General features: G+C 44.5%; 1 protein-coding gene across 1 annotated transcript in view; it reads right to left on the bottom strand.

Annotated features, from left to right (window-relative positions):
- Positions 1-679: 679 nt before the first annotated feature.
- Positions 680-25076, bottom strand: part of selenbp1 (selenium binding protein 1) — a 60506-nt gene continuing 36109 nt past the window's right edge. Inside the window, exons 5-12 of the mRNA XM_083645435.1 lie at positions 21718-21838; positions 20455-20637; positions 16458-16639; positions 14822-14900; positions 13289-13410; positions 10993-11085; positions 10688-10806; positions 680-923 (exon numbers count right to left, since the gene is read on the bottom strand). Of these exons, the coding sequence (XP_083501561.1) occupies positions 761-923; positions 10688-10806; positions 10993-11085; positions 13289-13410; positions 14822-14900; positions 16458-16639; positions 20455-20637; positions 21718-21838 (1062 nt within the window). The 3' untranslated portion in view covers positions 680-760. The remainder of the gene's footprint in view (positions 924-10687; positions 10807-10992; positions 11086-13288; positions 13411-14821; positions 14901-16457; positions 16640-20454; positions 20638-21717; positions 21839-25076) is intronic.

The following is a 25076-nucleotide window of genomic DNA, read 5'->3' as shown; positions in this document are numbered from 1 at the left end:
GGAGCATGAGAGCTGGGCGGACGTGACGCAATCACAGCGATTGCTAGTGGGTGCCGTGCCATTCTCATGCATACCATGCCACCTACTGGTGGATGGTTGGTTTTATAGAAAAAAGGTAATTTTGGAGTAAAATTAGTTCATCCAGTGGGTGGTCTGGCAGCGATATGGCAGTAAGTGAGAGCTCTCGTTCTCACTCGTAAAACCTGGGTTGTAGCACAACCCTAACATTTCAGTGCATGGGAATCAAACCGAACTCATCAGGGTGACTTAAAAATTATATTTAAAGCTGGAAATAAGGTCCAGGTTGGAATTATCCTTTAACGCTAGTTCAGACTCTCGTTGCGATTCTCCGTGGATGTGCGCATACAGAGAAAATGAAGAGAAACAATAACAGCCACCCTCGAGCAACATCTGTTCACTTCCACGTCCAGAATGTCCAGAATGATGCGTTTTGCATCATTCTGGACAGGAAGTGCTGGAATAAACTGCAGAGCTCTCAGGTGCAGGAAATCATGAAGACAGGGTAAAGGTTGCCCATCTGCATAATTACTGACATTGTAATGATACCAAGTGGGTTGAAAATCGGCGAAGCCTCCCGTTAACAATAGTTTATGAAACAGCGAACTTTGCGTTGAGCAAGATAATCTTTACAAATGAGGACCACTTTTATGACTTTCGAGGCGTTTTTAATGGGATTTTCAGAGAATGCTTCAAAAGTCAAAAGACAGACAGACAGCTTGCAGACAGACAGGTCCAGTGGTTACAGCCAGATGTCAGAGGTACAGTCTCCTCCGGGGTACCGCAGCTCGTGGGCAAGTGCTGGACCCTCCGGCTCCTTACCAAAATCAACCAGGAAGTCTTCATTCAGAGAGAGACCCCCGTTCACTGAGTCCACATCTACCTGCATCATCACAGAGCCCTCCCTGCAGAGAGAAAGAGGGAGAGAGAGAGAGGGGGGAGAGAGGGTGAGGGAGAGAGACAGGGGGGAGAGAGAGTGAGGAAGGGAGAGAGAGAGAGATTTAGAAGTTTGGATTTTGTCATGATAGGATTGCTCACGTCGGCTCAAAAACGTAAATAAATGTAATTAAATCACAGCTGATCGAGTGATGTAATCAGATAACGTTGATTTGGGAGTTAATCATTGGTCTAGATTAGAGCAGTGGTTCCCAAATGGTGTGCCTCAGCACACTGGTGGCCTTGAGGCAAGTCCAGGTGTGCCTGGAGATTTTGTGACAACCGTACACTATTATTGCAAATATATAGCCTTAAGCTATACAAAAAGTTCAGAGTGAATTTTTAATTGACTACATTTACTAAATGGGTGTGTTGCTGCTGCTTTGATGTAGTAATTTTACGATGTTTCAAATTAATTCCTGGAATATTTTAATAATTGTAATGAGTAATATAGGTTAGTAATATAGGTTAGTTGTTTGTTAAATTTTATTTGGAATTACTAAATAAATAAGAGAGCTAACATGTGTTGCATAGGCTATTTTGCATGTACATACTGTGTATATATATATACTGTGTGTGTGTGTATATATATATATATATATATATATAAAATAGCAGATATATAAATGCAAAATAGCATATTATTATATATAATATATATACAATATATATATACATACACATATATATATATACACACACACACAGACACACACACACACACACACACACACACACACACACACACACACACACACACATATATATATATATATATATATATACACACACACACATATATATATATATATATATATATATATATATATACATACATATACATATACATATACATACAGGCTTCTTGTGATGTTTGACATGGCCAGGGACGGCTGGTATCAATGGGCTAGGGGGGCTAAGCCCCCCCTATCATTTCCAATAAAATGAGAAAAGTATTATTATTATTTATTCTTTACATACATTATATCAAACAAACTTAGAATTGGTTGTTTATGTTGGTGTAACCTATAGAGCAGCAACAGCGCCATCTGTAGTCACAAGAAAATCAGCAAATTGGGCTAGCTTTGCCCAGCCCCAAGACACTAGTGTCAGGCTTCAATCACCTTCGTTATAAGTGATTGACAGGTGTCTGGCACGCCCCCCTTGAGCTGCCGCCGTCTATGGCTCATTTGGGCTAAACTCCTGCAGCCCACCAGACAGAAGGGAGAGGAGGCGGGCCAACGAGACTCTCTTGACAACCAATGACAGCTCCAATGAGATTCACACACATTACTTCCTCATCCATTTTCCTTCATGTTTGACGTGGGGAAATTACAAGTGTAGAGACTGGAGGCACATTGGCACAAAGGGACACACAACAAAATCATAAGTTTTGTGTTACGTGGTTTGAACGCAGACAACAGCTGTTGCTCGTTAAGACATCAAAGGGAAAAGACGTGGACAGCTCTCGCTCTCTCTCTTTCTTCTCTCTATCTCTCTCTCTCTCTTTCGTTCTCTCTCTCTCTCTGTCTCTCTCTTTCGTTCTCTCTCTCTCTCTCTCTCTGTCTCTCTTTCGTTCTCTCTCTCTCTCTCGCTCTCTCTCTCTTTCTCTCTCTCTCTCTCTCTCTCCTCCCAATCGTTGTCTGATAAAGACGGACTGAAATCTGTGGGAATGTGTTGGTTTTGAATGTAGTCTGTTCTATCATGTAGCCTATCACACCATTCTTGCATACTGTATCTTGTTTTTGTTAAAATGGTATGTGCTAATGTGTAGCCTACAGAGCAAAATAGTCAAATTGTGTGTGTGTGTGTGTGTGTGTGTGTGTGAGAGTGTGTGTGAGAGTGTGTGTGTGTGTGTGTGAGAGAGAGAGAGAGAGAGAGAGAGAGAGTGAGTGAGTGAGTGAGTGATACAGAAGGTTTTGCATCAGGCAAGTGTCGTTTGTTGCTGCAATTTGGTATCTCGGATGCTGCTGTTGCTGCAGCATGAGTTATTGATGGTTATAATTTTTTAGCCCCTCCACCCAATATCACCACCAGCCGTCACTGGACATGGCGGACATATGTTAATGGCCACTGGATGTGGTGGGACACTTTTGTGAATGGACCTCGTAGGAGCATGTGTGTGGAATATTGATACTGAAACACCAAGACACACAGACTCAGTATTGAGGATAATATCCTTTATTGGATTTACCAGTAGGACAATGTATTGTTGACAATTGTTGACAATAGTGAAGGCGTGAAACTCAGCCCAAAGGAACGGTGTTCACTGAAGCAGGCTACCGTAGTGAATGGGGTGAGCTTTCCGTCCTCTTTGCACAGACATGCTTCATGCTTGCTTGTGACAGCCCAAACAAGCCCAAATTAGGCCGTGAGCCAGTAGGGTTGGTCGCTACCATCTTGGGGGACTAACTTTCATAGTGATTTTTGGCAAGGTATACATACACCCCTACTGCTAGCAATGTTGTTGTTGCCTCCAAATGTGTGCTATCACCCATTTTATAACACTACCAAGCATATTCTTCAGGTCTCCTGCCTGAAATGACATCCCCCAAATTATCATCATGATATCTCCTGAACCATAATATGCATGTTTCTGGTATATTTTGATAGGTAACAAGCTATGCATTATGAATATTACAATATTAATAATTATATTATAACTAATTACTATCAATACAGATGTAGTCTCGGTTTCCAGGCGTTTGGTGAGCGGTGCCAACAGCGCCACCTAACCACCAAACGTCTGGGAATTTCATTGTCAAAATCTGTCTCTTCGAGCCCGGCGAGAAGAACGGCCGGCAGCAGACACGCCTACATTTATTATCATAATTGTATTTGGTAGCGGCAATGCAATGTTTCATAGTTCCAATATAGAGCAAGACACTGATGTGCTGCAAAGAGAGTTTATACCTGTTGTTTATTTTACAATAATTCTTCCTCCTCGGAAGTGGTCCGCTTGCTACTGTGAAGTCATCAGCAGGCTCTGTAACGTTAGCCTCGGGAGTCGGGCCGGATGAAACACGTCCTATTAACAGGTTATGTTTGTTTCTAAGTGATTACCGGTAATATGTTTCTCCGCAAACGCGGCGATGTTTTGCGAGACACCGGTTCTGCATGAGCGTCACTGCCCCCAGAAAGCAGGCCCGCCCACAACACTCATGATTGGTTCTCCGATGCAAGGCTTCCAACAGCACCACCTAACGTTATGAAAAGATTTAAATAATAATATTCTCAGTCTTAAAGTAGTGAAACGGATTAAGACTGAGAGCTGAGTCTAGTACAGATGTAGACTCAGTCTCAGTCTCTATCCGTGGTGCTGTTAGTGGCACTCTCCAATTGTCTGGCAGCCGAGACTACTGTACTACAGTACAGCCATTAAAAAATGAATAATAATACAAAAATTATCATACTTTGTTTTACATACTTTAATAACCTAATAATCACACTCATTTCCAAGTCTTCCATGTGTTCCACATCTTCATCTTTATCAGAACTTTGCACACTCCCTGAGGCGGATGCTTGGTTCTCACAGTCTGCCGGTCTACACCTGAGGCAATTTACAACACATACTGTACATCTTGGGAGTGAACATTTTTCCCTTTCACTCTTTGGATCAAGTTCATTCCAGCAACCACTGTAGCAGAGTTCCCTGGGAGTTGCTCTGCTACTGCTACATTTTTCTGCAATTTTGTGACCAAAGTAGCTTCATTTGTCTTTCTCAGCAATCCATCTGGTGTGGACAGGGCCCAGGGGAATGGTCCAAGGGGGTGAGAAAGGATCTCCTCCATACATAGGCTGCACCCTTGTGCCATCACTTTGATGCATCCAAACAAAGACCTGTCTGCCCTCCCGCTTTATCTCACTTCTCTCTTCTTACACATATCACTAAATGTATTCAGCATGTTTTTCACTGGTTTATGGAATTTCTTTGCTTGTGGGTCTTTCTCCAGTCTCTCATCCTTGAGGTTCAGTGTCTTGCCCACACTTCGACATGTCGACTGGAGGAGCCAGGGATCGAACCACTGACCTTTTGATTAGTGGACGACCTGCTCTACCTCCTGACAGGGCCGCCCATAAGGGCGGGTAAAGGGGTAAGCTTCCAGGGGCATCGCCACTAGGGGGGGTATTGGAGCCAGGCAAAAAAAAAAAAAGTTTTGCAAGGAGTCGAACAAATACACAAAACACAGCAGCAGCAACAAGGCATGCTTGGGCAGGAGTGCTCCTGTGGAAAATAGTGCCATTCTGATGCAATCCCCCATCCGACCAGTGCAGTAAGAGGCAGCAATGTGCCGCAAGGCATCTATCTATCTCCATTGACAATACCACTGTACTTCCCTCCCAAACAGCTAAGAACCTTGGGGTGATTCTTGACAACCGGCTGTCTTGCTCAGTCAACATAGCTGCGACAGCACGCTCCTGTAGGTTCTCCCTCTACAACATCCGCAAAATCCGTCCCTTTCTCATAAGAGAAGCGACTCAACTCCTGGTCCAGTCACTTATCATCTCTCGCCTGGACTACTGCAACGTGCTCCTGGCCGGCCTACCTGCCACCGACATCCGACCGCTTCAGCTCATTCAGAACGCTGCAGCCCGTCTGGTATTCAACCAACCCAAATTCTCTCATGTCACTCCCCTCTTCCAGGACCTCCACTGGCTTGCCATCTCGGCACGCATCAAATTCAAGACACTGGTACTGGCCTACAGGGCAGTACACAAGTCAGCTCCCCTGTACCTGCAATCTATGGTCAGGTTCCAAACCTCTCAGCGTTCCCTCCGCTCCTCCACCAGTGCAGGACGCCTCGCCCCTCCTTCGCTATGGGGGCTCAAAAGTCGCTCATCCCGAAAAGTCAGGATGCCAAAATCGCAAGGCAAAAAAAAACGGGAGCAGGCAAGGGCTTTAGACCCAAATAATAATCTGTTAACAAACTTTTTTCAGTCAGATCCGAAAGCTGCAGCGTTGATATGAGTAAAGCGTGTGCGGGGGAGGGGGGGCATAGTGGCTTACCATTCTAGAGTAAATGGAGATACCAGGCTACTGAAGTCACAGTTAACAAAGACACAGACTCCTAGAGGCACAACATGGTTCAGCTTAAACAAGGGGCGGCTGTGCCTCCTGAGCCACAGCCGCCCCTTGTTTAAGCTGAACCATGTTGTGCCTCTAGGAGTCTGTGTCTTTGTTAACTGTGACTTCAGTAGCCTGGTATCTCCATTTACTCTAGAATGGTAATAGATGCAGGCTTACTTACACTGGATTTATTGCTTAACTTGTTACCTATCAAAGGGGACCAGAAACATGCATATAGGCCTTATGGTTCAGGAGCTATCATGATTAATTTGGGGGATGTCATTTCAGGCAGGAGACCTGAAGAATATTCTTTCTTTCTTTCTTTCTTTCTTTCTTTCTTTCTATAGGGGGAATCTCACTGAGAGCAATGCTCTATTTTTCAGGAGTGTCCTGTTCACATTCACACACAGATATTCATACCTGGAAGCTGACCAGTATGACCACAGTCTGATCTGCTGGACTGCTCCACTGGAGCAGTTGCGGTTGAGGGCCTTGCTCAAGGGCACCTCAGTGGTGGTAATGAGGGAGGGGCAATGCTGCCTTTTCACTTTCCCCACCCAGATTGATCCTGCCGGTCCTGGGGATTGAACCGACGACCACCACTACCCATGCATATGCTTGGTAGTGTTATAAAATGGGTGATAGCACACATTTGGAGGCAACTGCTGCATTGCTATCACATATTTTCTAGCAGTAGTGGTGTATACCTTGCAGGGGCGTCATGCAAGCCAACAACCTGAGGAGGCGAACTCTGGCGCCACCATGCGGCGGCAAAAAAAATGTGGGAGGTTGGAAGCCAGATTTAGAGGAATATCTCATTTTAAATTAACAGACTGAGCAGGTGTAACCATAAGGCTATTTTCCAAACTGCTCAGCCTCCTGGAAAGATCCATAATCACCAGGCTAAGTACATTGCCACTGCTCAGGCTCAATGGACTTGACAAAAAAGGGAGACCACACGTTTCAACGCAATGTAACACAATGTTTATTTTGGCTGGTATTGCCTTTTCAGAAGGTAGAAATCTTTTCTCTTCCATTAGTCTCATCTAGTGTCCTCTAGAGCAGGGGTTCCCAACCTTTTTTGTGCCAAGGACCGGTAGATACATGGAAAGAAAGGTCGCGGACCGGTTGTCAATTTGAATGGTTTTAGTTACATAATGTATTTACTCACCAGGTGGCGACAAAGGGTAAATAACAGCCTTTTGTGTTGTACTGTATGTAGCCTAGCCTATACAGTATTTATGTTTTTGTTTTAACTACAAACAGAAATAAACGTCAACTTGAAACTATGTTTCAACTACCATACACAGCCTATAATATTATCGCCTATGTTTAAAAAAATAAATAAACTCTCAAAAATGGGCATGACGCTTCTGATACCTTGCCAAAATCACTATGAAAGTTAGTCCCCCAAGATGGTACCCATGGCCCAAATTTGGGCCCTGGCTCATGGCCTAAATGCACATTGCTCGATTAATAGTTTATAGTGAAGGACTCAAGATGTGTGTGTTGAAGCTAATGAGACCTTAAAGATCATCCCTAGACTACCAGCGAAGCTAAATGCCAAATTAATGATAAACACATTCGAGATCCAACTAGGCCCGCCCACTTCTTGCGTAGGCCCATCCAATCACGAGACAACACACCTAAACTTTCGTCATGTAAACACTCATTCTGATCACTTTCTTTGGTTGGACTCTCTTGTCTCTTTGTGCAGACGCTCATGTATTTGATGTAAGTAACGTCAAATACGTTTGCTATTTTTTCAGGAGAATTTCAGAAAAACTGATCCCTGAGGGGAAATTGAGTCATGCTACAGGAACAGGGTGTGCTTGTTATTTACCCGGGGTGCTTGGGTTGGTGTTGGTGGTGCAGCCTGTTTTTATATCAAGTGCTGACTCCGCCTCTGGGCCAGTTTTGGTGTATCTCGGTGAAAATTACAAAATGGTGCCAATCATTGGTGTGGGGAAAAAAAGGTGTTTTTTCTGACTCTAAGTTAAGTTACCGTAGTTAAGTTAAGATGATGTTGTGATCAAACTGTTGCTTCATCAGAAAGAACAGCAGAATCAACAGGAGGCAGGACACTGCTTTGAGTCTTTGAACCTTTTTAACTGCTTGTTGGCACCACTGCGCTAAACAAGCTGCTACCATTTTGATGTAGAAGTAACTAGAACGACCGCAACGCGGACTTATGCCTCCGCCATTAGTTAATTCTTGAGTCCAAATCGCCATTTGAGGCAAATTGGAAGAAATTCCGTGAAGGCGCTCCTGTGATGTTGTGTTACAGAGCTTGGAAATTGGGTGTGTGAGAGGTCACAGTGACCTTGACCTTTGACCTTTGACCAGCAAAATGTAATCAGTTCATCCTTGAGTCCAAGTCGATGTTTGAGACAAGTTGGATTAAATTGCGTGAAGGCATTCCTGAGATATCGCGTTAACAAGCTTGAAAATGGTGTTTGAGAGCTCACCTTGACCTTTGACCACCAAAATGTAATCAGATCATCCTTGAGTCTAAGGCGATGTTTGAGGCAAATTTGATGAAATTCCGTCAAGGCATTTGTGAGATATCGCGTTAACAAGCTGGAAAATGGCGTTTGAGAGGTCACAGTGACCTTGACCTTTGACCTTTGACCACCAAAATGTAATCAGTTCATCCTTGAGTCCAAGTCAATGTTTGAGACAAGTTTGATAAAATTGCGTAAAGGCATTCCTGAGATATCACGTTAACAAGCTTGAAAATGGCGTTTGAGAGGTCACAGTGACCTTGACCTTTGACCTTGGACCACCAAAATCTAATCAGATCATCCTTGGGCCTAAGTGAATGTTTAAGGCGAATCTGATGAAATTTGGTCAAGTTGTTCCTCAGATATCGCGTTAACAAGCTTGAAAATGGCGTTTGAGAGGTCACAGTGACCTTGACCTTTGACCTTGGACCACCAAAATGTAATCAGATCATCCTTGGGCCTAAGTGAATGTTTAAGGCGAATCTGATGAAATGTGGTCAAGTTGTTCCTCAGATATCGCGTTAACAAGCTTGAAAATGGCGTTGGAGAGGTCACAGTGACCTTGACCTTTGACCTTGGACCACCAAAATGTAATCAGATCATCCTTGGGCCTAAGTGAATGTTTAAGGCGAATCTGATGAAATTTCGTCAAGTTGTTCCTCAGATATCGCGTTAACAAGCTTGAAAATGGCGTTCGAGAGGTCACAGTGACCTTGACCTTTGACCTTGGACCACCAAAATCTAATCAGATCATCCTTGAGCCTAAGTGAATGTTTAAGGCGGATCTGATGAAATTCCGTCAAGGCGTTCCTCAGATATGGCGTTAACAAACATCCGTACGGACGGACGGACATCCGTACGTACGTACGGACGGACAACCCGGATCCATAATGCCTTCGGCCTGGCTATCGCCGGCGGAGGCATAAAAACGGTATGCTAGGCTGAAACTGAAAGGAAGTTGACATGACAAAGTTCACTAGACTATTCACCCCACCCCCCCTCCCGCCTGATGGAACCTGACGAATCTGCAAGCTCTTGTTTAGGACACATTTCGACTCGGCCTAAGAACCGCCAAGCCAATCACAACCCCTTTCTAATACTCTTCTGATTGGTCAATCACAGCATTCTACATCTGTTATTTTTGTATAGCAAACCGCTGCTAGCAGACCGTTGCTAACACTGTTCTGATATACTCTGGTGGACCATGTCCAATCATATCAGTCCACAGAAAGAAGTCCTGCATCACCCTGTCGGGGTTTATTTGGCGATAATGAGCGGCTCGCTGTGACAGCTGATCTGAAACCAGCTGATCAGTAAAGTAGCAGTGTCTGTTGACACGTTTCGTTGAGGCATTTTGGACTACATCCGTTGGTAATAGAGAGCCGCAGGAATGAGTCCAGAAAACATTGATGCTAACACTTCTGGGTTCTTCAGTGTTTTTGCCTATGGGATTTTTGAATGGGTTTTTGGCGCGATGCTTCAAGGTCTGTGGTTAACGGAAGCTTATTCAAACGCGAACCAGTGTTCAGCAGGATAATCTTCACACATGAGGACCACTTTTATTAGTCCATTTATTTATTAGTATTTACGTGCCGTTAAAAGGGCGGCTAGCTAGCAAACGGCTAAATGAGACTACACTGTTGAGTCGACAGGGATATTATATGTCAATAACGAACACGGAAATTATTTTTACCTCACCTGGTTCAGCCCGGGTTATCAGTGCACAGCAGGGCACACATCAACAACACTCCAGGTTGAATTTGGCCGTGGTCACGTGACGTGCAAGCCTATGCGACACTGTGTGTAGTAGCATGAGCTTTTTACTTCTAGGGCTCGCATTTACGCTTCAAAACTCATGAAAGTGGTCCTCATGTGTGAAGATTATCTCGCTGAACACAGGTTCGCGTTTGAATAAGCTTGCGTTGCCCACAGACCTTATTTGAAGCATCGCGCCAAAAACCCATTCAGAAATTCCATAGGCAGAAACAGTGAAGAACCGGGTTCCGACTACCAAAATACGTCATCCCTGCGGTACTCTATGCCCCCCTGTAAATAGTAATTGAACTGAGAGATTACAGACTCATTCACATTTGCAAATTGGTCTGGTCTGGCGATGTCAGGCTACTGCTGTGTACTGTAGGACTGGCAGTAGGCTACTTACTGGATCATGTCTGGGTAGAACTGTTTGTCCCAGCCGCTGTACAGAGACGTGGTGACATAAAGCCTCTGACCATCCAGACTCAACTGTAACATCTGAGGACTGCCAGGAATACGCTTTCCCTGAGAGACAGACAGACAAACAGACAGGCAGGCAGACAGGCAGGCAGGCAGGCAGACAGACAGACAGGCAGAAGGGCAGGCAGACAAACAAAATGGTTATCGAAAGCTTCTGCTACTGGTCTGATTTGTTGTTTAGCTTCTCTTCAGTCATTTTCATTTGTGATAGACCACAAAGTTCTGACGCACCTTGATGATGCGTGGGGGCGGTTGGGGCTGGTTCTCTGGGTCTTCCAGGACTCTGACTGGACCGTCGTTAACGATACTGCCTCCAAGAAACACCTGGAACAAACGAGCACATGTGACACCCTGAGCTGTTCTGATGACAGGCTTGCTAAAACACTGCAGAAGCTTTGAGAACTTCACAGTTATTGAGATTGAGATATGTAGGGGCGGCTGTGGCTCAGGAGGTAGAGCGGGTTGTCCACTAATCAGAAGGTCGGTGGTTCGATCCCCGGCTCCTCCAGTCCGCATGTCGAAGTGTCCTTGGGCAAGACACTGAACCCCGAATTGCTCCCGATGGCTGTGCTAGCACCCCGACCCGCCCCCCCTCCACCAAGCTCTCAGCCCAGTAGCGGAGCCAGAGGGCGGGCAAGGGGGCGGTCGCCCCAGGGCCCACTCGTCAGGGGGGCCCATCAAAAAAAAAAAAAAAAAAAAAAAAAAAAAAATTTTTTTTTTTTTTTTGCAGGCCAGGCCACCTGGCTGGCAACCTGTGTTTTTATTTTTCTTCTTCAGAACAAGCTTGTCTGTAAAGTGGCTTCACTGTAGTCTTTCTTGGACATAATATTACTTGGCTCAGTGAGTGACAAATTGTGTTTTCGGATATAGGGGCTATCAGCTATTTTACAGTTGTGACTTAAAATTACTTTATTTAATAAAGTCAGTGGTGTGAGTCTGAGAGGAATTCAATCAATAGACAATAACATTGGTGTGTTTAAAATGAGATATTCCACTAAATATGGCTAAAACCGATTCAAACATGCAAAAAAGGCACATTTTTCTTTGCGGCCTGGCAGGCCCGGTTCTACGGGCGTGCAAAAGCATGCATTGCACCCTTATTTGTCTGCATGCTCAGTTGAAAAGTAAAAAAATGTATAAATGCTACAGCTGCACACTTACTGTTTAAACTTGAATTATAGTTGTTGTTTTTCTTTGTTCTTTGATGTGATTTTATGGCTTTTTGGCACCTATATGTAACCTTTTAAGGTTGAGATAATTGTATTATCATTATATGGTCCAAATATTTCAGTAAAGCACTTGAAACACTTGAAATATTCTTGCTTGGGTGGTATCATTCTACTTGAAATGATGGTCAAATGCATTATTTTTAGTAAAATAACATGTCAAATTTTTCGGCCGGCCACCCGAGTGGGCCCGGCCTTCGGCCGGGCATCTGCACCCTTCCTATCTAGGATGCACCCCTAGTCATCTTGTTCTGGAACCGGCCCTGCGGCCTGGCCTGGCCTTCAAAAAAAAAAAAAAAAATTTTTTTTTTTTTTTTTTTTTGATGGGGCCCCCCTAAGAGCTTCGCCCCCTCTGGGCTGATAGGGTCGCTCCGCCCCTGTCTCAGCCCCTACCCCAAGTGCTGTCCCCCAAGCGTCGACAGGCCCCATCCCCGCCCGCTCGAATAGAGACAAGCTCTCAGCCCCTACCCCAACAGCCCCCCCGACCTGCCCCCCTCTCCAAGCATCGACCGGCTGGTCCGATAGAGACAAGGTCTCACAGCAGCCTGGCAATAAAACTGTCCACGGCGTAAACACTGTCTACCACACTATTCCTGCTCTGATTACGCAGAGGCAAAACACCTTCCCCTCAGGTTTAGCACGATCTAAACCAAACTTAATCTCCATCCCCCTTGAATCCATCCCCTTTGAAAATCAAACATTCCCCAAAACTGTCAAAGCCGCACTTTTCAATGTGAGATCACTGTCAAATAAATATCTCCTCATCAGTGACCTGATTACCAGTTATAATCTGGACTTAATGTTCCTCACAGAGACCTGGCTTGATCTGAATAACAGAGTGGCTGTTCTTTTCCAGTCCATTCCATAATTTAACTCCTTTAACTGTAATACATATTTGCATTGCATTTGTTCTAGTTTTTGTTCTTGTAGTTGTAAACTTGTGGTCTTGGAAAATGACAAAAAAGGTGACGTCAGGATTTGAGGAGTTGGGAGTGAGAATGGGTTGAACAGAGAAGCGCTGACACTGTCAGTCCTGATGTCTAAAGGATATTTGGCTCCGCCCTCTTTACTTTATTTGATTTCCACAACTGTAAACAATGAAATCTAGAAACAACAGATTTAAAGAAGAAACTTCTTTGCAGTCCTCAAGGTAAAACACATTGTGGTAAAATAATACAGTATATTTTAAAGTGATATTTCTAAAACTTCCTGAAGCTGCCGGCAGTGCAGACAGGAAACAGCAGCAGTAAGCACGAAGTGAGATGAGTAAACACAGGAAGTGAGTGTTGCTCTCAGCAGACCTGGCCGACCAATCGCGGGTTCCTCCTGTCGGTGATGTCATACTGTCTGATGTCACCATGCAGCCAATTACTGAAGTAGAGGAAACGGTCATCCAGTGAGAGCAGGATGTCTGTGATCAGACCTATAGAGAGACAGACAGACAGACAGACAGACAGACAGGAGACCAGTCAGTCAGTCAGTCAATCAATCAGTAAGACTGACAAACGCTTTTCAGACATGCATTGAACTCCTAAAAATATCCAGACATTACTCGGATGGGGTTCATATGTGGAACACTACTCTGGAGCCCCTGGAGGTGGTGGTGGAGAGGAGGATGCTGGAGAAAGTGCTCAAAATAATGGACAATGTGACACACCCCCTACACGACCTACTGACTGGACAACAGAGTGTGTTCAGTCAGAGGCTCCGGCAGCTCCCCTGCACTAAAGAGCGTTACAGGAGCTCTTTTGTGCCCACTGCAATAAGCATGTATAATAAGTCACATACATGCAGGGAGAGCAGACTCCTCCTTTCACTCCCTCTCCCTCTCTCCTCCACACCCCTCCCATAGATACGCTGGTGTGTACCCTCATTTCATCATTGCTGTTGCTGTATGTCACTTTATAATGATGTTGCACAATGTCCATTTTGGCCACATAGAACATGTGTGCTTACTGCTGTAAATTACAGGTGCAATTTCTTATCTTATTTTATTTAACTTTATTGTAGATAGGGTAACTTAAATGCTGTGCTTTCTTTACATGTTTCTGACATGGTTTCTATGTCTGACATATTTTTGACTAGACTCTTTTCTCTTGTGTGTTTTACTGAGATGACCACAAGCAACTCTTTGTTTGTTTTCGGCTTATGAGGTGCTGTGTGAAATCACTGCGCCTGGCAGCCATGTTTGGAAAGTAGTTCCGACTATCTATTTACCTTCGAAAATGACAGTTTCTCTGCATTTTGGATTATTATTTCATCACGAGTCACAACATGTAATACAGCTTTTTGGTGCTGTTGGAATGTGTGTTTTTGGTGACTTGAACGGGGGTATGGAGCTGTACTGGTAACTCCCATTCAATTGTGAATCTAACTAACTGGAGGGCTGTACCTCACAGTGGACTGCACGGAGAGTGACGGTAAAGGCATTGTTTATCTTGTTTATGTATGGGCCTATCCCTTTTACATTACCACGACCACTATTTGGCAGCTCAATAACCATATATATATAACCATTATAAATATAGGGCAGCTCACTATTTGGCACATTGCAAGCTTTGCCCACGTTTTCTAACCCTATCGCCAGAATAACATTTTTTATTTCATGGAGTGAAGAATTGCTTTCTGAGAAAATAACTCTGATGTAGTCTACGTTGAAAAAGGTAATTAAAAGTCTGTGTTCCGTAAACACTGCAATTTCCACAGCACAATTTCTACTAGATCATGGACAAAAAATACTTTGTAGAAATACGAATGTTTCATGAAAATATGTTGGTGTGTGTGTGTGTGTGTGTGTGTGTGTGTGTGTGTGTGTGTGTGTGTGTGTGACTCACTAGGCATCTCAGGCAGAACCCATCCCTCCACCTTCTTACTGGGAACCTTGATGACTCTCTCTGCCGCCCAGTCTCCTTTCTGAGGACACAAAACACAAACTGTTTTAATACTCACCGCTAACCTTAACCCAGACCAGACCAGAGTGGACCGGAATGGGTAGCTAACCCTAACCCTGGAGCGTCAGTGGGATAGGAACCCTGAACCCTGCAGTACTGACTGGAGTCTAACTGGGATAGACTTCCTGAGACGGCTGAGGTCCTTCAACGTCTGCCGGACCATGCTGAGGATGTTCTATGAGTCGGTAGTGGCTAGTGCCTTCCTGTATGCTATTGTGTGCTGGGGCAGCAGGCTGAAGGCAGCGGACGCCAACACACTCAACAAACTGATCCGTAAGGCCAGGGACATTGTGGGGCTGGATCTGGGCTCTCTGACTGCGGTGTCAGAGAAGAGAACGTTGTCCAGGCTACGCTCCATCATGAGCAATGACTCGCACCCCCTCCACGGCGTGCTAGTCAAACACAGGAGCACGTTCAGTGAGAGGCTGATCCCACCTAGATGCAATACGGAGAGGCACAGGAAATCATTCCTGCCTGTGGCCATTGGACTCTTTAACGCCTCTCTTAAAAGAGCACCTCGGAGACGCTCAGTCTCCCTGAGACTGAGCCAGCCGATAGGTTAACTGTGCCTGGCTGAGCCACGTGTAATGTAAGGGGCAAGCCGACTTAATATAAGTCCAGTGTGCAATAACTGCAATTGTCACGTAATGTACATCACTTACTCTACTTATTTTGCTTACTTTATACGTACTCTACTTTATTTTTGCTTTATTTTTGCTTACTTATCGCATTTTACTACTGTTTATTTTATGCTATGTTGTGTTCTGAGTGCGAGCTACTGTAACCTGTCCCAATTTCCCCCCGGGGATCATTAAAGTCTTTCTGATTCTGATTCTGATTCTGATAGGAACCTAGAACCCTGAAGTACTGACTGGTGTCTACTGGGATAGGAATCCTGAGGCACGAAATGGACTCTCACTCAGATAGGAACTCTGAGGTTATAACTGGGATATGAACCTAGAACCCTGAAGTACTGACTAGAGTCTAACTGGGATAGGAACCCTGAGGTACTAACTGGAGTCTAACTGGTATAGGAACCTAGAACCCTGAGTTACTGCCTGGAGTCTAACTGGGATAGAAACATAGAACCCTGAAGTACTGACTGGCATCGAACTAAGATAGGAACCCTGAGGTACTAACTGGAGTCTAAAGGTGCGTTCACACCGACCTATTAAAGTTAAAGCGGGCATCGAGTTTACATACAAAGTCAATGCAAACGAGCGATTGAGCGTATATTCGCCCGGGAGAAAAATCGCTGGTCGTCCGAGCGATAGTGACACAGCGATCGCCCAAGATGAAATATCCCAACTCGAGCGAAATCTCGCTGGCAACAGTCGCTTGCTGCTCAACAATTATTGGCTGCCGTGTGAGTCAAGGATCACACTGGCTTGGAACAAACCGCTGGTTTATTAGTGTGGCAACAAACCGCATTGACAGCTGACATGAAGTGATGTCTGTACTACCGGTATACTGTCTGGGATATAACTGGGATAAGAACCTAGAACCCTGAGGTACTGACCGGGGTTCTGTAGAAGTGGAAGACAGTTCCCTGCAGAGCGCAGCCCACGTATCCCTCGGTAGCGTCGGGGTCGTGGAGGAAGCGGACCTCCAGGGGAATGGCGCCCTCTTCCCCCAGATCGAGCGTCTGCAGCTTGCGGTGCGTGGTCCAGTCCCACACGTGCAGGGCACTGCCGTACTGACCTGAGACCAGACCAGAACCAAGAGAACCGTTGTGAGACGGGTTTACGTTTAGAGTGTGACAATCGATTACCATATTTCCTCTAATATTGGCCCCGGTCTTTACTTAGCTCAGCTGCAGAGGGTAGCATGCCTTTATTAGCCTACATTAGAAACAGGCCTTTCTTTCTAATTGCCTGTTTCATTAGGTAGCCATTTCTTTGTCACTGCAATGCATTAGAATAATTATCGTAATCGACAATGGCATGTTTTAGAGCAGTGGTACCCACCCTTTTTTGTCTTCTGTACCCCTTGAGCTGTTTTGCCAGGCCATTAGTACCCCTCACTCAAGCGTGTTCTTTGCGGCACAAAGAAAACACTGTGGCTGCGGTGGATCCGCGGACGTACGAGTAGCCTAAATCAATGTTTCCAAACCAGGGGTACTTGAGCAGCTTGCAGGGGGTACTTGGAAAGATTGGGGATTACAATTTATTTATTTCCAAACTGATACAAACAATATTCCAAGTAATTTCATAGGGCCCTCTTGGTAAAACTGACGACTTTTTCCAAATGAAAACTGTCAGAATTGTATTAAAGGGGAGTCATTCAAATGATTTCCATTTAATAATCAGATGTGTTAGAGAGGCCTGCTAAAAAGTTTATATGAGTTTAGTAGAACAAATTTAGGAGCATCATCAACACGCACGAGTGAGGGGGCACTATTGGCATGGCAAAACAGCTCAAGGCGTACATAAGACAAAAAAGGTTGGGAACCACTGTTACATCATACAAAATATATGTCGCTTTGATGAGGGAGGGTGGGGTGGGTTTATGCAGGATTTGTAAAGTTCTGTAAAGCTCTGTTTATTTCATAATAGGTGTATTGTATTGTTGCTTGAAATACTTTACTCTAAAGTCTACAACAAGTCTTGAAAGGGAAAAAAGAAAATACGGGTACACAATGTTCTATATCGACAGTCCTGTATTGTATCATATATTTTTATACCAATAAAAACAGCTGGGGAAAAAAAATATATATATACAGTATATGTCGCTGAACTGCTGGTGTTTGGGCTTGGCGTCTTTTTTCCTTTTCTCACCCTGAATCTGGAGGGACAACAACTTGACATTTGAGCCATTTATCCATGGTTGCTACTGTAGCTAGTTGATTTGTGCACAATTTTGACATGCGTGACAGTCACTTGAAATTACTTGGACTTTTTGTTTAATCATTTTGGAAATAAATTGTAATGTAAACCTGGTTGGGAAACATTGCTTTAAGTACAGACAGTAGACTGAAGTACAGACAGTAGGCTGAAGTACAGACAGTAGACTGAAGTACAGACAGGTAGGCTGAAGTACAGACAGTAGGATGAAGTATAGACAGTAGGATGAAGTACAGACAGTAGGATGAAGTACAGACAGTAGGATGAAGTACAGACAGTAGGCTGAAGTACAGACAGGTAGGCTGAAGTACAGAGAGTAGACTGAAGTACAGAGAGTAGACTGAAGTACAGACAGGTTGGCTGAAGTACAGACAGTAGGATGAAGTACAGACAGTAAGATGAAGTACAGACAGTAGGCTGAAGTACAGACAGGTAGGCTAAAGTACAGACAGTAGGTTGAAGTACAGATAGTAGGCTGAAGTACAGACAAACAGAAGTACAGACAGTAGATTGAAGTACAGAAAATAAACTGAAGTAGGATGAAGTACAGACAAACTGAAGTACAGACAGTAGGCTGAAGTACAGTCAGGTAGGCTGAAGTACAAACAGTAGGCTGAAGTACAGACAGTAGGCTGAAGTACAGACAGGCTGAAGTACAGACAAACTGAAGTACAGACAGTAGGCTGAAGTACAGTCAAACTGAAGTACAGACAGTAGGCTGAAGTACAGACAAACTGAAGTACAGACAGTAGGCTGAAGTACAGACAAACTGAAGTACAGACAGTAGGCTGAAGTACAGACAGGTATGAAGTACAGACAATAGACTGAAGTACAGACAGTAGGCTGAAGTACAGACAAACGGAAGTACAGACAGGTAGGCTGAAATACAGACAGTATGTTGAAGTACAGACAGTAGGCTGAAGTACAGACAGTAGGCTGAAGTACAGACAGGCAGGCTGAAGTACAGACAGTAAACTGAAGTACAGACAGTAGGCTGAAGTACAGACAGTAGGCTGAAGTACAGACAGTAAACTGAAGTACAGACAGTAGGCTGAAGTAGTGTTGGAGTACTCGAGACCGGTCTTGGTCTCGAGACCGGTCTCGAGACCACATTTTGATGGTCTCGGTCTCGTCTCGGTCTCGCCCTCCATCGGTCTCGGTCTCGTCTCGGTCTCGGGCAAGCCGGACTCGGGATTTTATTTCAAGACCAGCCAAGACCACAACTGCAGTGCAGTGACATCATTACTTGCCTGTGTATATAATGTTTTTTACTGTGATTGGGTGTAAAAATCCCTCCTTCAATCGCAACCAATAACCTTGCAGTTTGAAAGTTTCTAACGCTGTAGCCACTCCCCTCACGTTCATGCACAAAGGAAGACAACACAGGTCAACAAGGTGGCTGGAGACAAACCACAAAGGGGGCGGAGTCATAGGTCATAAGGTGTTTTTCATTCTGTCCACTGTGTTGAGCCTTTCTGAAGGTCAGTGATATGAAAGTGTTTCAGATCAAAGGATTACATTATGTCACTGAGTATATACTGTACAGCCATTTATATTTTACTATAATTCCTAAATATATGTAGGATAATAATTTATTTCGTTGTTAGCAGAGCAATAGTCTACTCTAAAGGTTAAATGGTTGCGTATAAATGGTCTTGAAAATGGTCTCGCATTTGTCTGGTCTTGGTCTTGGTCTCGCCCGCCCTCAGTCTTGGTCTTGTCTCGGTCTCGGGTTAGGTGGTCTCGACTCCAACACTAGGCTGAAGTACAGACAGGTAGGCTGAAGTACAGACAGTAGACTGAAGTACAGACAGGTAGGCTGAAGTACAGACAGTAGGCTGAAGTACAGACAGTAGACTGAAGTACAGACAAACTGAAGTACAGACAGTAGGCTGAAGTACAGACAGTAGGCTGAAGTACAGACAAACTGAAGTACAGACAGTAGGCTGAAGTACAGACAGTAGACTGAAGTACAGACAAACTGAAGTACAGACAGTAGGCTGAAGTACAGACAGGTAGGCTGAAGTACAGACAAACTGAAGTACAGACAGTAGGTTGAAGTACAGACATTAGGCTGAAGTACAGACAGTAGACTGAAGTACAGACAAACTGAAGTACAGACAGTAGGCTGAAGTACAGACAAACGGAAGTACAGACAGTAGGCTGAAGTACAGACACACTGAAGTACAGAGAGTAGGCTGGAGTACAGACAGTAGGCTGAAGTACAGACAAACTGAAGTACAGACAGTAGGCTGAAGTACAGACAGTAGGCTGAAGTACAGACAGTAGGCTGAAGTACAGAGAGTAGGCTGGAGTACAGAGAGTAGGCTGAAGTACAGAGAGTAGGCTGGAGTACAGACAGGTAGGCTGAAGTACAGAGTAGGCTGGAGTACAGACAGTAGGCTGAAGTACAGAGAGTAGGCTGGAGTACAGACAGTAGGCTGAAGTACAGACAGTAGGCTGAAGTACAGAGAGTAGGCTGAAGTACAGAGAGTAGGCTGGAGTACAGACAGTAGGCTGAAGTACAGACAGGTAGGCTGAGTTATGGGTAGGCGGGAGCATTGGTATAGAGCGGGAGCCAACACCTGTCAGTCTTGAGAGACTAGCGACTGGGGTCAGCATGGTGATGATGCCAGAGGAGTGAAGGGACATAGAGGAGACTCGGGCACTCACCCTCCTTGACGTGGTTGGGGTCAAAGCCCCCGGCCAGGGCTTTGGGCGCGCCCCACTCCGTGCTGATCATCACGTTGTGTCTCGGCTGGTACCAGAAGTCATAGCCGAAGGGCGCTGCCTCGCCCGGGTGCTCCCAGTTCCCCACCACCTCAAACGTCTCGCCGTCCAGCAGCACGAACCCACCTGAGGGGCAGAGGGGGAAATAGTAGTGACAAACCCTACTAAAGCACAATTTCACTCAGACCAACACAAAAAAGATACATAAAAAGAGTGAAATGTTCTATGGTCTCCCCTGATTCTAAATATGGCAAATTCGCTTGGTTTGACCAAGTAAAACTATTTTTGTAAGCATTTTACAAAACATCTATGGAAAAATGAATGGCACTCTATAGCACAGTTGAATGATTTTGTAAATTACAGTAGCCTATGACTGAATATTGATCTGATTTCGAGAATATGGACGAGGCATTTGAATTCGATGGCCGCCTGTATTTATTTAACTCACATTATAGGGATTACAAACTGAAGATTGGGGGCAACGGGAGCTTTTATCTCTACCAATGTGACGGACGGATAGCAGGCAGAGAGAGGGAAAAACGGGATTTGTTTTCTCAAATAAAAACCTAACTTGAGTGGAAGCCTTTTCACCAGGGATTCTATATGATACCTAAAAGTGAGACCACCATCTATATAAAATTGAGTATATAAAATCTATCTATCTATAAAATTGAGGATGTGGACTTTGTTTGTTTCAAGTTCTGTGTTCGGCCACAGCTATGCCGTTTTACCTGCGATCGGGCTGAAACCTTCAGGATGTATAAAGGGCACCCATGCGGGTGAGCTGACGGAGCTGGAATTTTTAATTGTCATCAGTGATGATGTCATCAGTGATGATGTAATTAGCGATGATGTCAAAAGTGATAAGTCATAAGGGCGCTCACACACACACACACACACACACACACACAAGGAGGCATTGTGACAAGACTGATCAGTGATGTGATAGGGGGGCACCACACACACACACACACACACACACACACACACGCACGAGGAGGCATTGTGACAAGACTGATCAGTGATGTGATAGGGGGGCACACCCACACACAAGGAGGCATTGTGACAAGACTGATGCGATAACATTTAGTGAGCAACACACACACACACACACACACCCGCACGTGCCAATAGCACAGGCGGGGCCGAGCTACAGGCGAGATGCCTAGTCTATTAAAAAACAAAGTCTTGTCAGTCAGGTCTCACCCTTGCCGTTGCCACTGGGGTCGCCCATGCAGCTGATCATGATGTGTCCGCTGCCCAGGCAGTGAGAGGTGTGGGGGTTTGCCAGGCCGCACTTCCAGAACAGCTCAGTGGGCTCCACCATCTATAACACAGCCAGGGGAGGGGGAATGGAGCTTAACCCTGCATTCTTTCTAATTGCCTGCAGGGGCAACTCCACTGACTGCAAAAATAAGTCTGATTGCATGGAAGAGAAAATGACCCTACTTCTCACTTGATTTATGTGACTGACAGTGTCTTTAAGAAACTCTTTAAAGTCCTCCTCTCTACTCTTAATAGTATTCTACCTTAGGAGTTCCCTTAAGGGCTAAGATGCTTTGTGAATAGCTTTAATCTTTATTAGTATTTAGTCTTATTTTTAAGGGTAAATTCTTAGAAAGCTTCATCGATCTCAGAGTTTAAGAAGTTACAGGACGGACAACCCCGTCGTTAATTGCCACAAAGCACCAATGATTTTTTTTTATTTTTTTTAAAGAAACACAAAAAAAACAAAAAGACAGGCTCAGACACAAGAAAAGAAACAAAACAAAAACATACATACATAATGAACATTCAATATTACAGTGGTGCTACCAGCCATGTAAGGTGCTTACGTGCTTGTAAGCGATGTACTTGAGATCTCCTGCAAGGGGTCTATAGGAAACCAGCCGGACGAGTCACCTGTTGCCCCTAACCTCATCGAGGTAGGCTTAAAACGGGTCCCATATAGTTAGACATTTTCTAAGTGAGTTGGTTCTCAGGAACTGGAGTCTCTCCATCCGGATAACAGAGACCATGTCCATCATCCACAATTGGAAAGAGGGTGAAGAGGGGGACTTCCATTCCTTAAGAATTCGTTTTTTGGCAACAGTTGTCCCCAGTGTCAGAGATTGTTGCACAGCTGTAGTGAAGTTCAGAGAGGACTCCGAGCAGCCGGAGATGGCGAGTTCTGCCTCCGGCTGAAGGGTTATTACTTAGGCCTTAGAGTAGCAGTCAAATATTTTGGCCCAGAATCCTGCCAGTGAAGGGCAGAACCAGAAGGCATGAGACAGAGTGCCCTCCGATATCTGACATCTGTCACACAGTGGAGAGACAGAGGGGTAGATCTTGTGCAACTTTTGCTTAGAATAGTGAAGACGATGGGTGACTTTAAATTGGATCAGCTGGTGTCTACTATTAACTCATTGAGTGCCAGCCACTTTTGGAGAACGGACGCTCCCAGTGCCAGAGTTTCAGAGCGTTTTCAGTGATTTCTCGAGGCCCACAGAATATTGTGTGATATTACTATGTAAACACCGAACACGCACAAAGAACGAGGAGACTCTCTTCTATCATCTGCAAAAAAAAGTTTATTGATCCCATTTTCCGTTCTTTAGTTATGAGCCGGAGAAGATAGCTTGATTTAACCAAAAACAGCAATTATTTTCTAGAAGCTGAGATAATGAGCCTTTTGTGAAATTAAACATTCAAGCACATCATTGACTCTGAAGCTAATATTTTCTGATATAATGACACCTCAAAAATAATTTCCTTCAATAAAAGAGTGAAAACAAAGGAATTTTGTTTGGCCAAATAATATTTTTTAGCTGCAACCAGCAGCGCTGGCCCCTGCGTGCGCAGACCCTACACCTTCTTGCTGGTCTTGATTTACTGCTGGTGGGCATCAGATAGCCTATTCTAGCTTGTTTGCTCTCTATGCATCGAGCCTGCTGCTGCCTGGGTCTGTGTGTACTGTCAATGGTTGTATGCTGTAGTGCCCTGCGTGCCCCACCCCCCTCCTCCTCCTCCTCCGTGGTGGGAGGAGTGTCTCTGCTGCGGTTTGCTCTGAGTTTGATCTGCACTGAAAAGTGCGCTGCATCCCCCCGCTTTTTTACAGTGTGTCGCCAGCTGAGAATAATGTAACTTTTCAGAAAGACGCTGGTGTCGCCGTGTCGGCAACTAAATCATATGGATGGGCTATCGCAGCGGACACGGATGGGGCTCAATTGTGGCAGCAGATTGGCTGCTGCAGGCACAGCTAACGTTACAGTATGCTTCATGCATATGGATGCATACGGATGCGATGCGATTTCCGTTTCCACAACGACTTCTTCTTTGTTTTTTCATCGCCTTTCTGTAATCTGGAGAGCACTGTCGCCACCTAAGGGTTCTGTAAAATAGGTTACACACATTCAATAGCTCCCATATTGTAAGAGGCGATGTAAGAGGCTTAGATCCACGTCCCACCGCCAAAAAACGCAATTGACGACTTTAGTCGTCTTTGGCACTCTACGTCACTAAAGCAATTGACGACTAAAGTCGTCATTGGCACTCAATGAGTTAACTGAGTAGAGCTGCACCACAGACAAACTCCTATCCCATACAATATCACATAACTCAATGCCAAGTTCCACCTGCTATGCTTCTCTAATCCTCTCAGTAGAGGCCGTGATGCAGTTGTCAAACAAACATACAAACCTAGAAATTAGATGCTTAGAGTGAGGAGGGCTCAGCAAAACATTGAAGAAAGCATGTTCGTCTGGGAGTGTTTCAAAGGTATTCAAAGCACCAATGATTGATTCATTTTATTTACGTGTCATGCACTCTAGGTGCCCCCATGGGTTTACAAGACACAACAGTAAAACATCAACAGTAAACAACACAGCAATGGTACATTTGAAATATAATACGCAAGACAGCAATGGGCAGGACAGCAATATAAAAAGGTAATACATCAATTTCTAAATAGAAGGTTCTGTCTTTGTTCCCATGCTTGAAAAATAAAATTTGTAATGAGGAAGATTCCCTTCCTGAAACATAACTCATGCTTCTCAGTCGTCCAACTCAAAGAAGTGAACATAGATAGAGGACATTTTACTAAAGAGTACATCCCTTGCGTCATCATAAGCAGTCCAGTAAAACAGGAAATTAACATCATTTTCAATTTCGTGTAGCTCACAAAGTAAGCATAGTCTTTCTTCTTCAGGGGTAGCCTTAAATCTACCGGTTTCTAGTGCTAAGGGAAGGGTTCCTGATCGTAACTGAGCACACAGACATCTTTTCAACCTATATACCTACCCAACCTAGACTTACAGGTGTCACAAAGTAACCGGTTATGAAAGATAAACGATAATTCGTTCAAATCAAGAAGGGATTTCACTTCATTGGCCCAGGGGTGTCCATGGGCGATGTCCCAATTAAATATATTTTTAGTGAGTCTCTGATCCAACCCGATCTCCAAAAAAATTGTAAAATAGCAACGTTTGTGGACAAACGTTGCTATTTTACAATTTCGGCTAAGAAATTGTAAAATTGTAACGTATGTGTCTACAGAGGTGGGCGTGGTTTGGGCGTGTTTTACGGAA

This window comes from Poromitra crassiceps (assembly GCF_964638095.1).
Source record: "Poromitra crassiceps genome assembly, chromosome: 1".
NCBI classification, from domain to species: domain Eukaryota; kingdom Metazoa; phylum Chordata; class Actinopteri; order Beryciformes; family Melamphaidae; genus Poromitra; species Poromitra crassiceps.
Note: the sequence above shows the minus strand (reverse complement) of the source record. Positions and strands in the feature narration are given on the sequence as shown.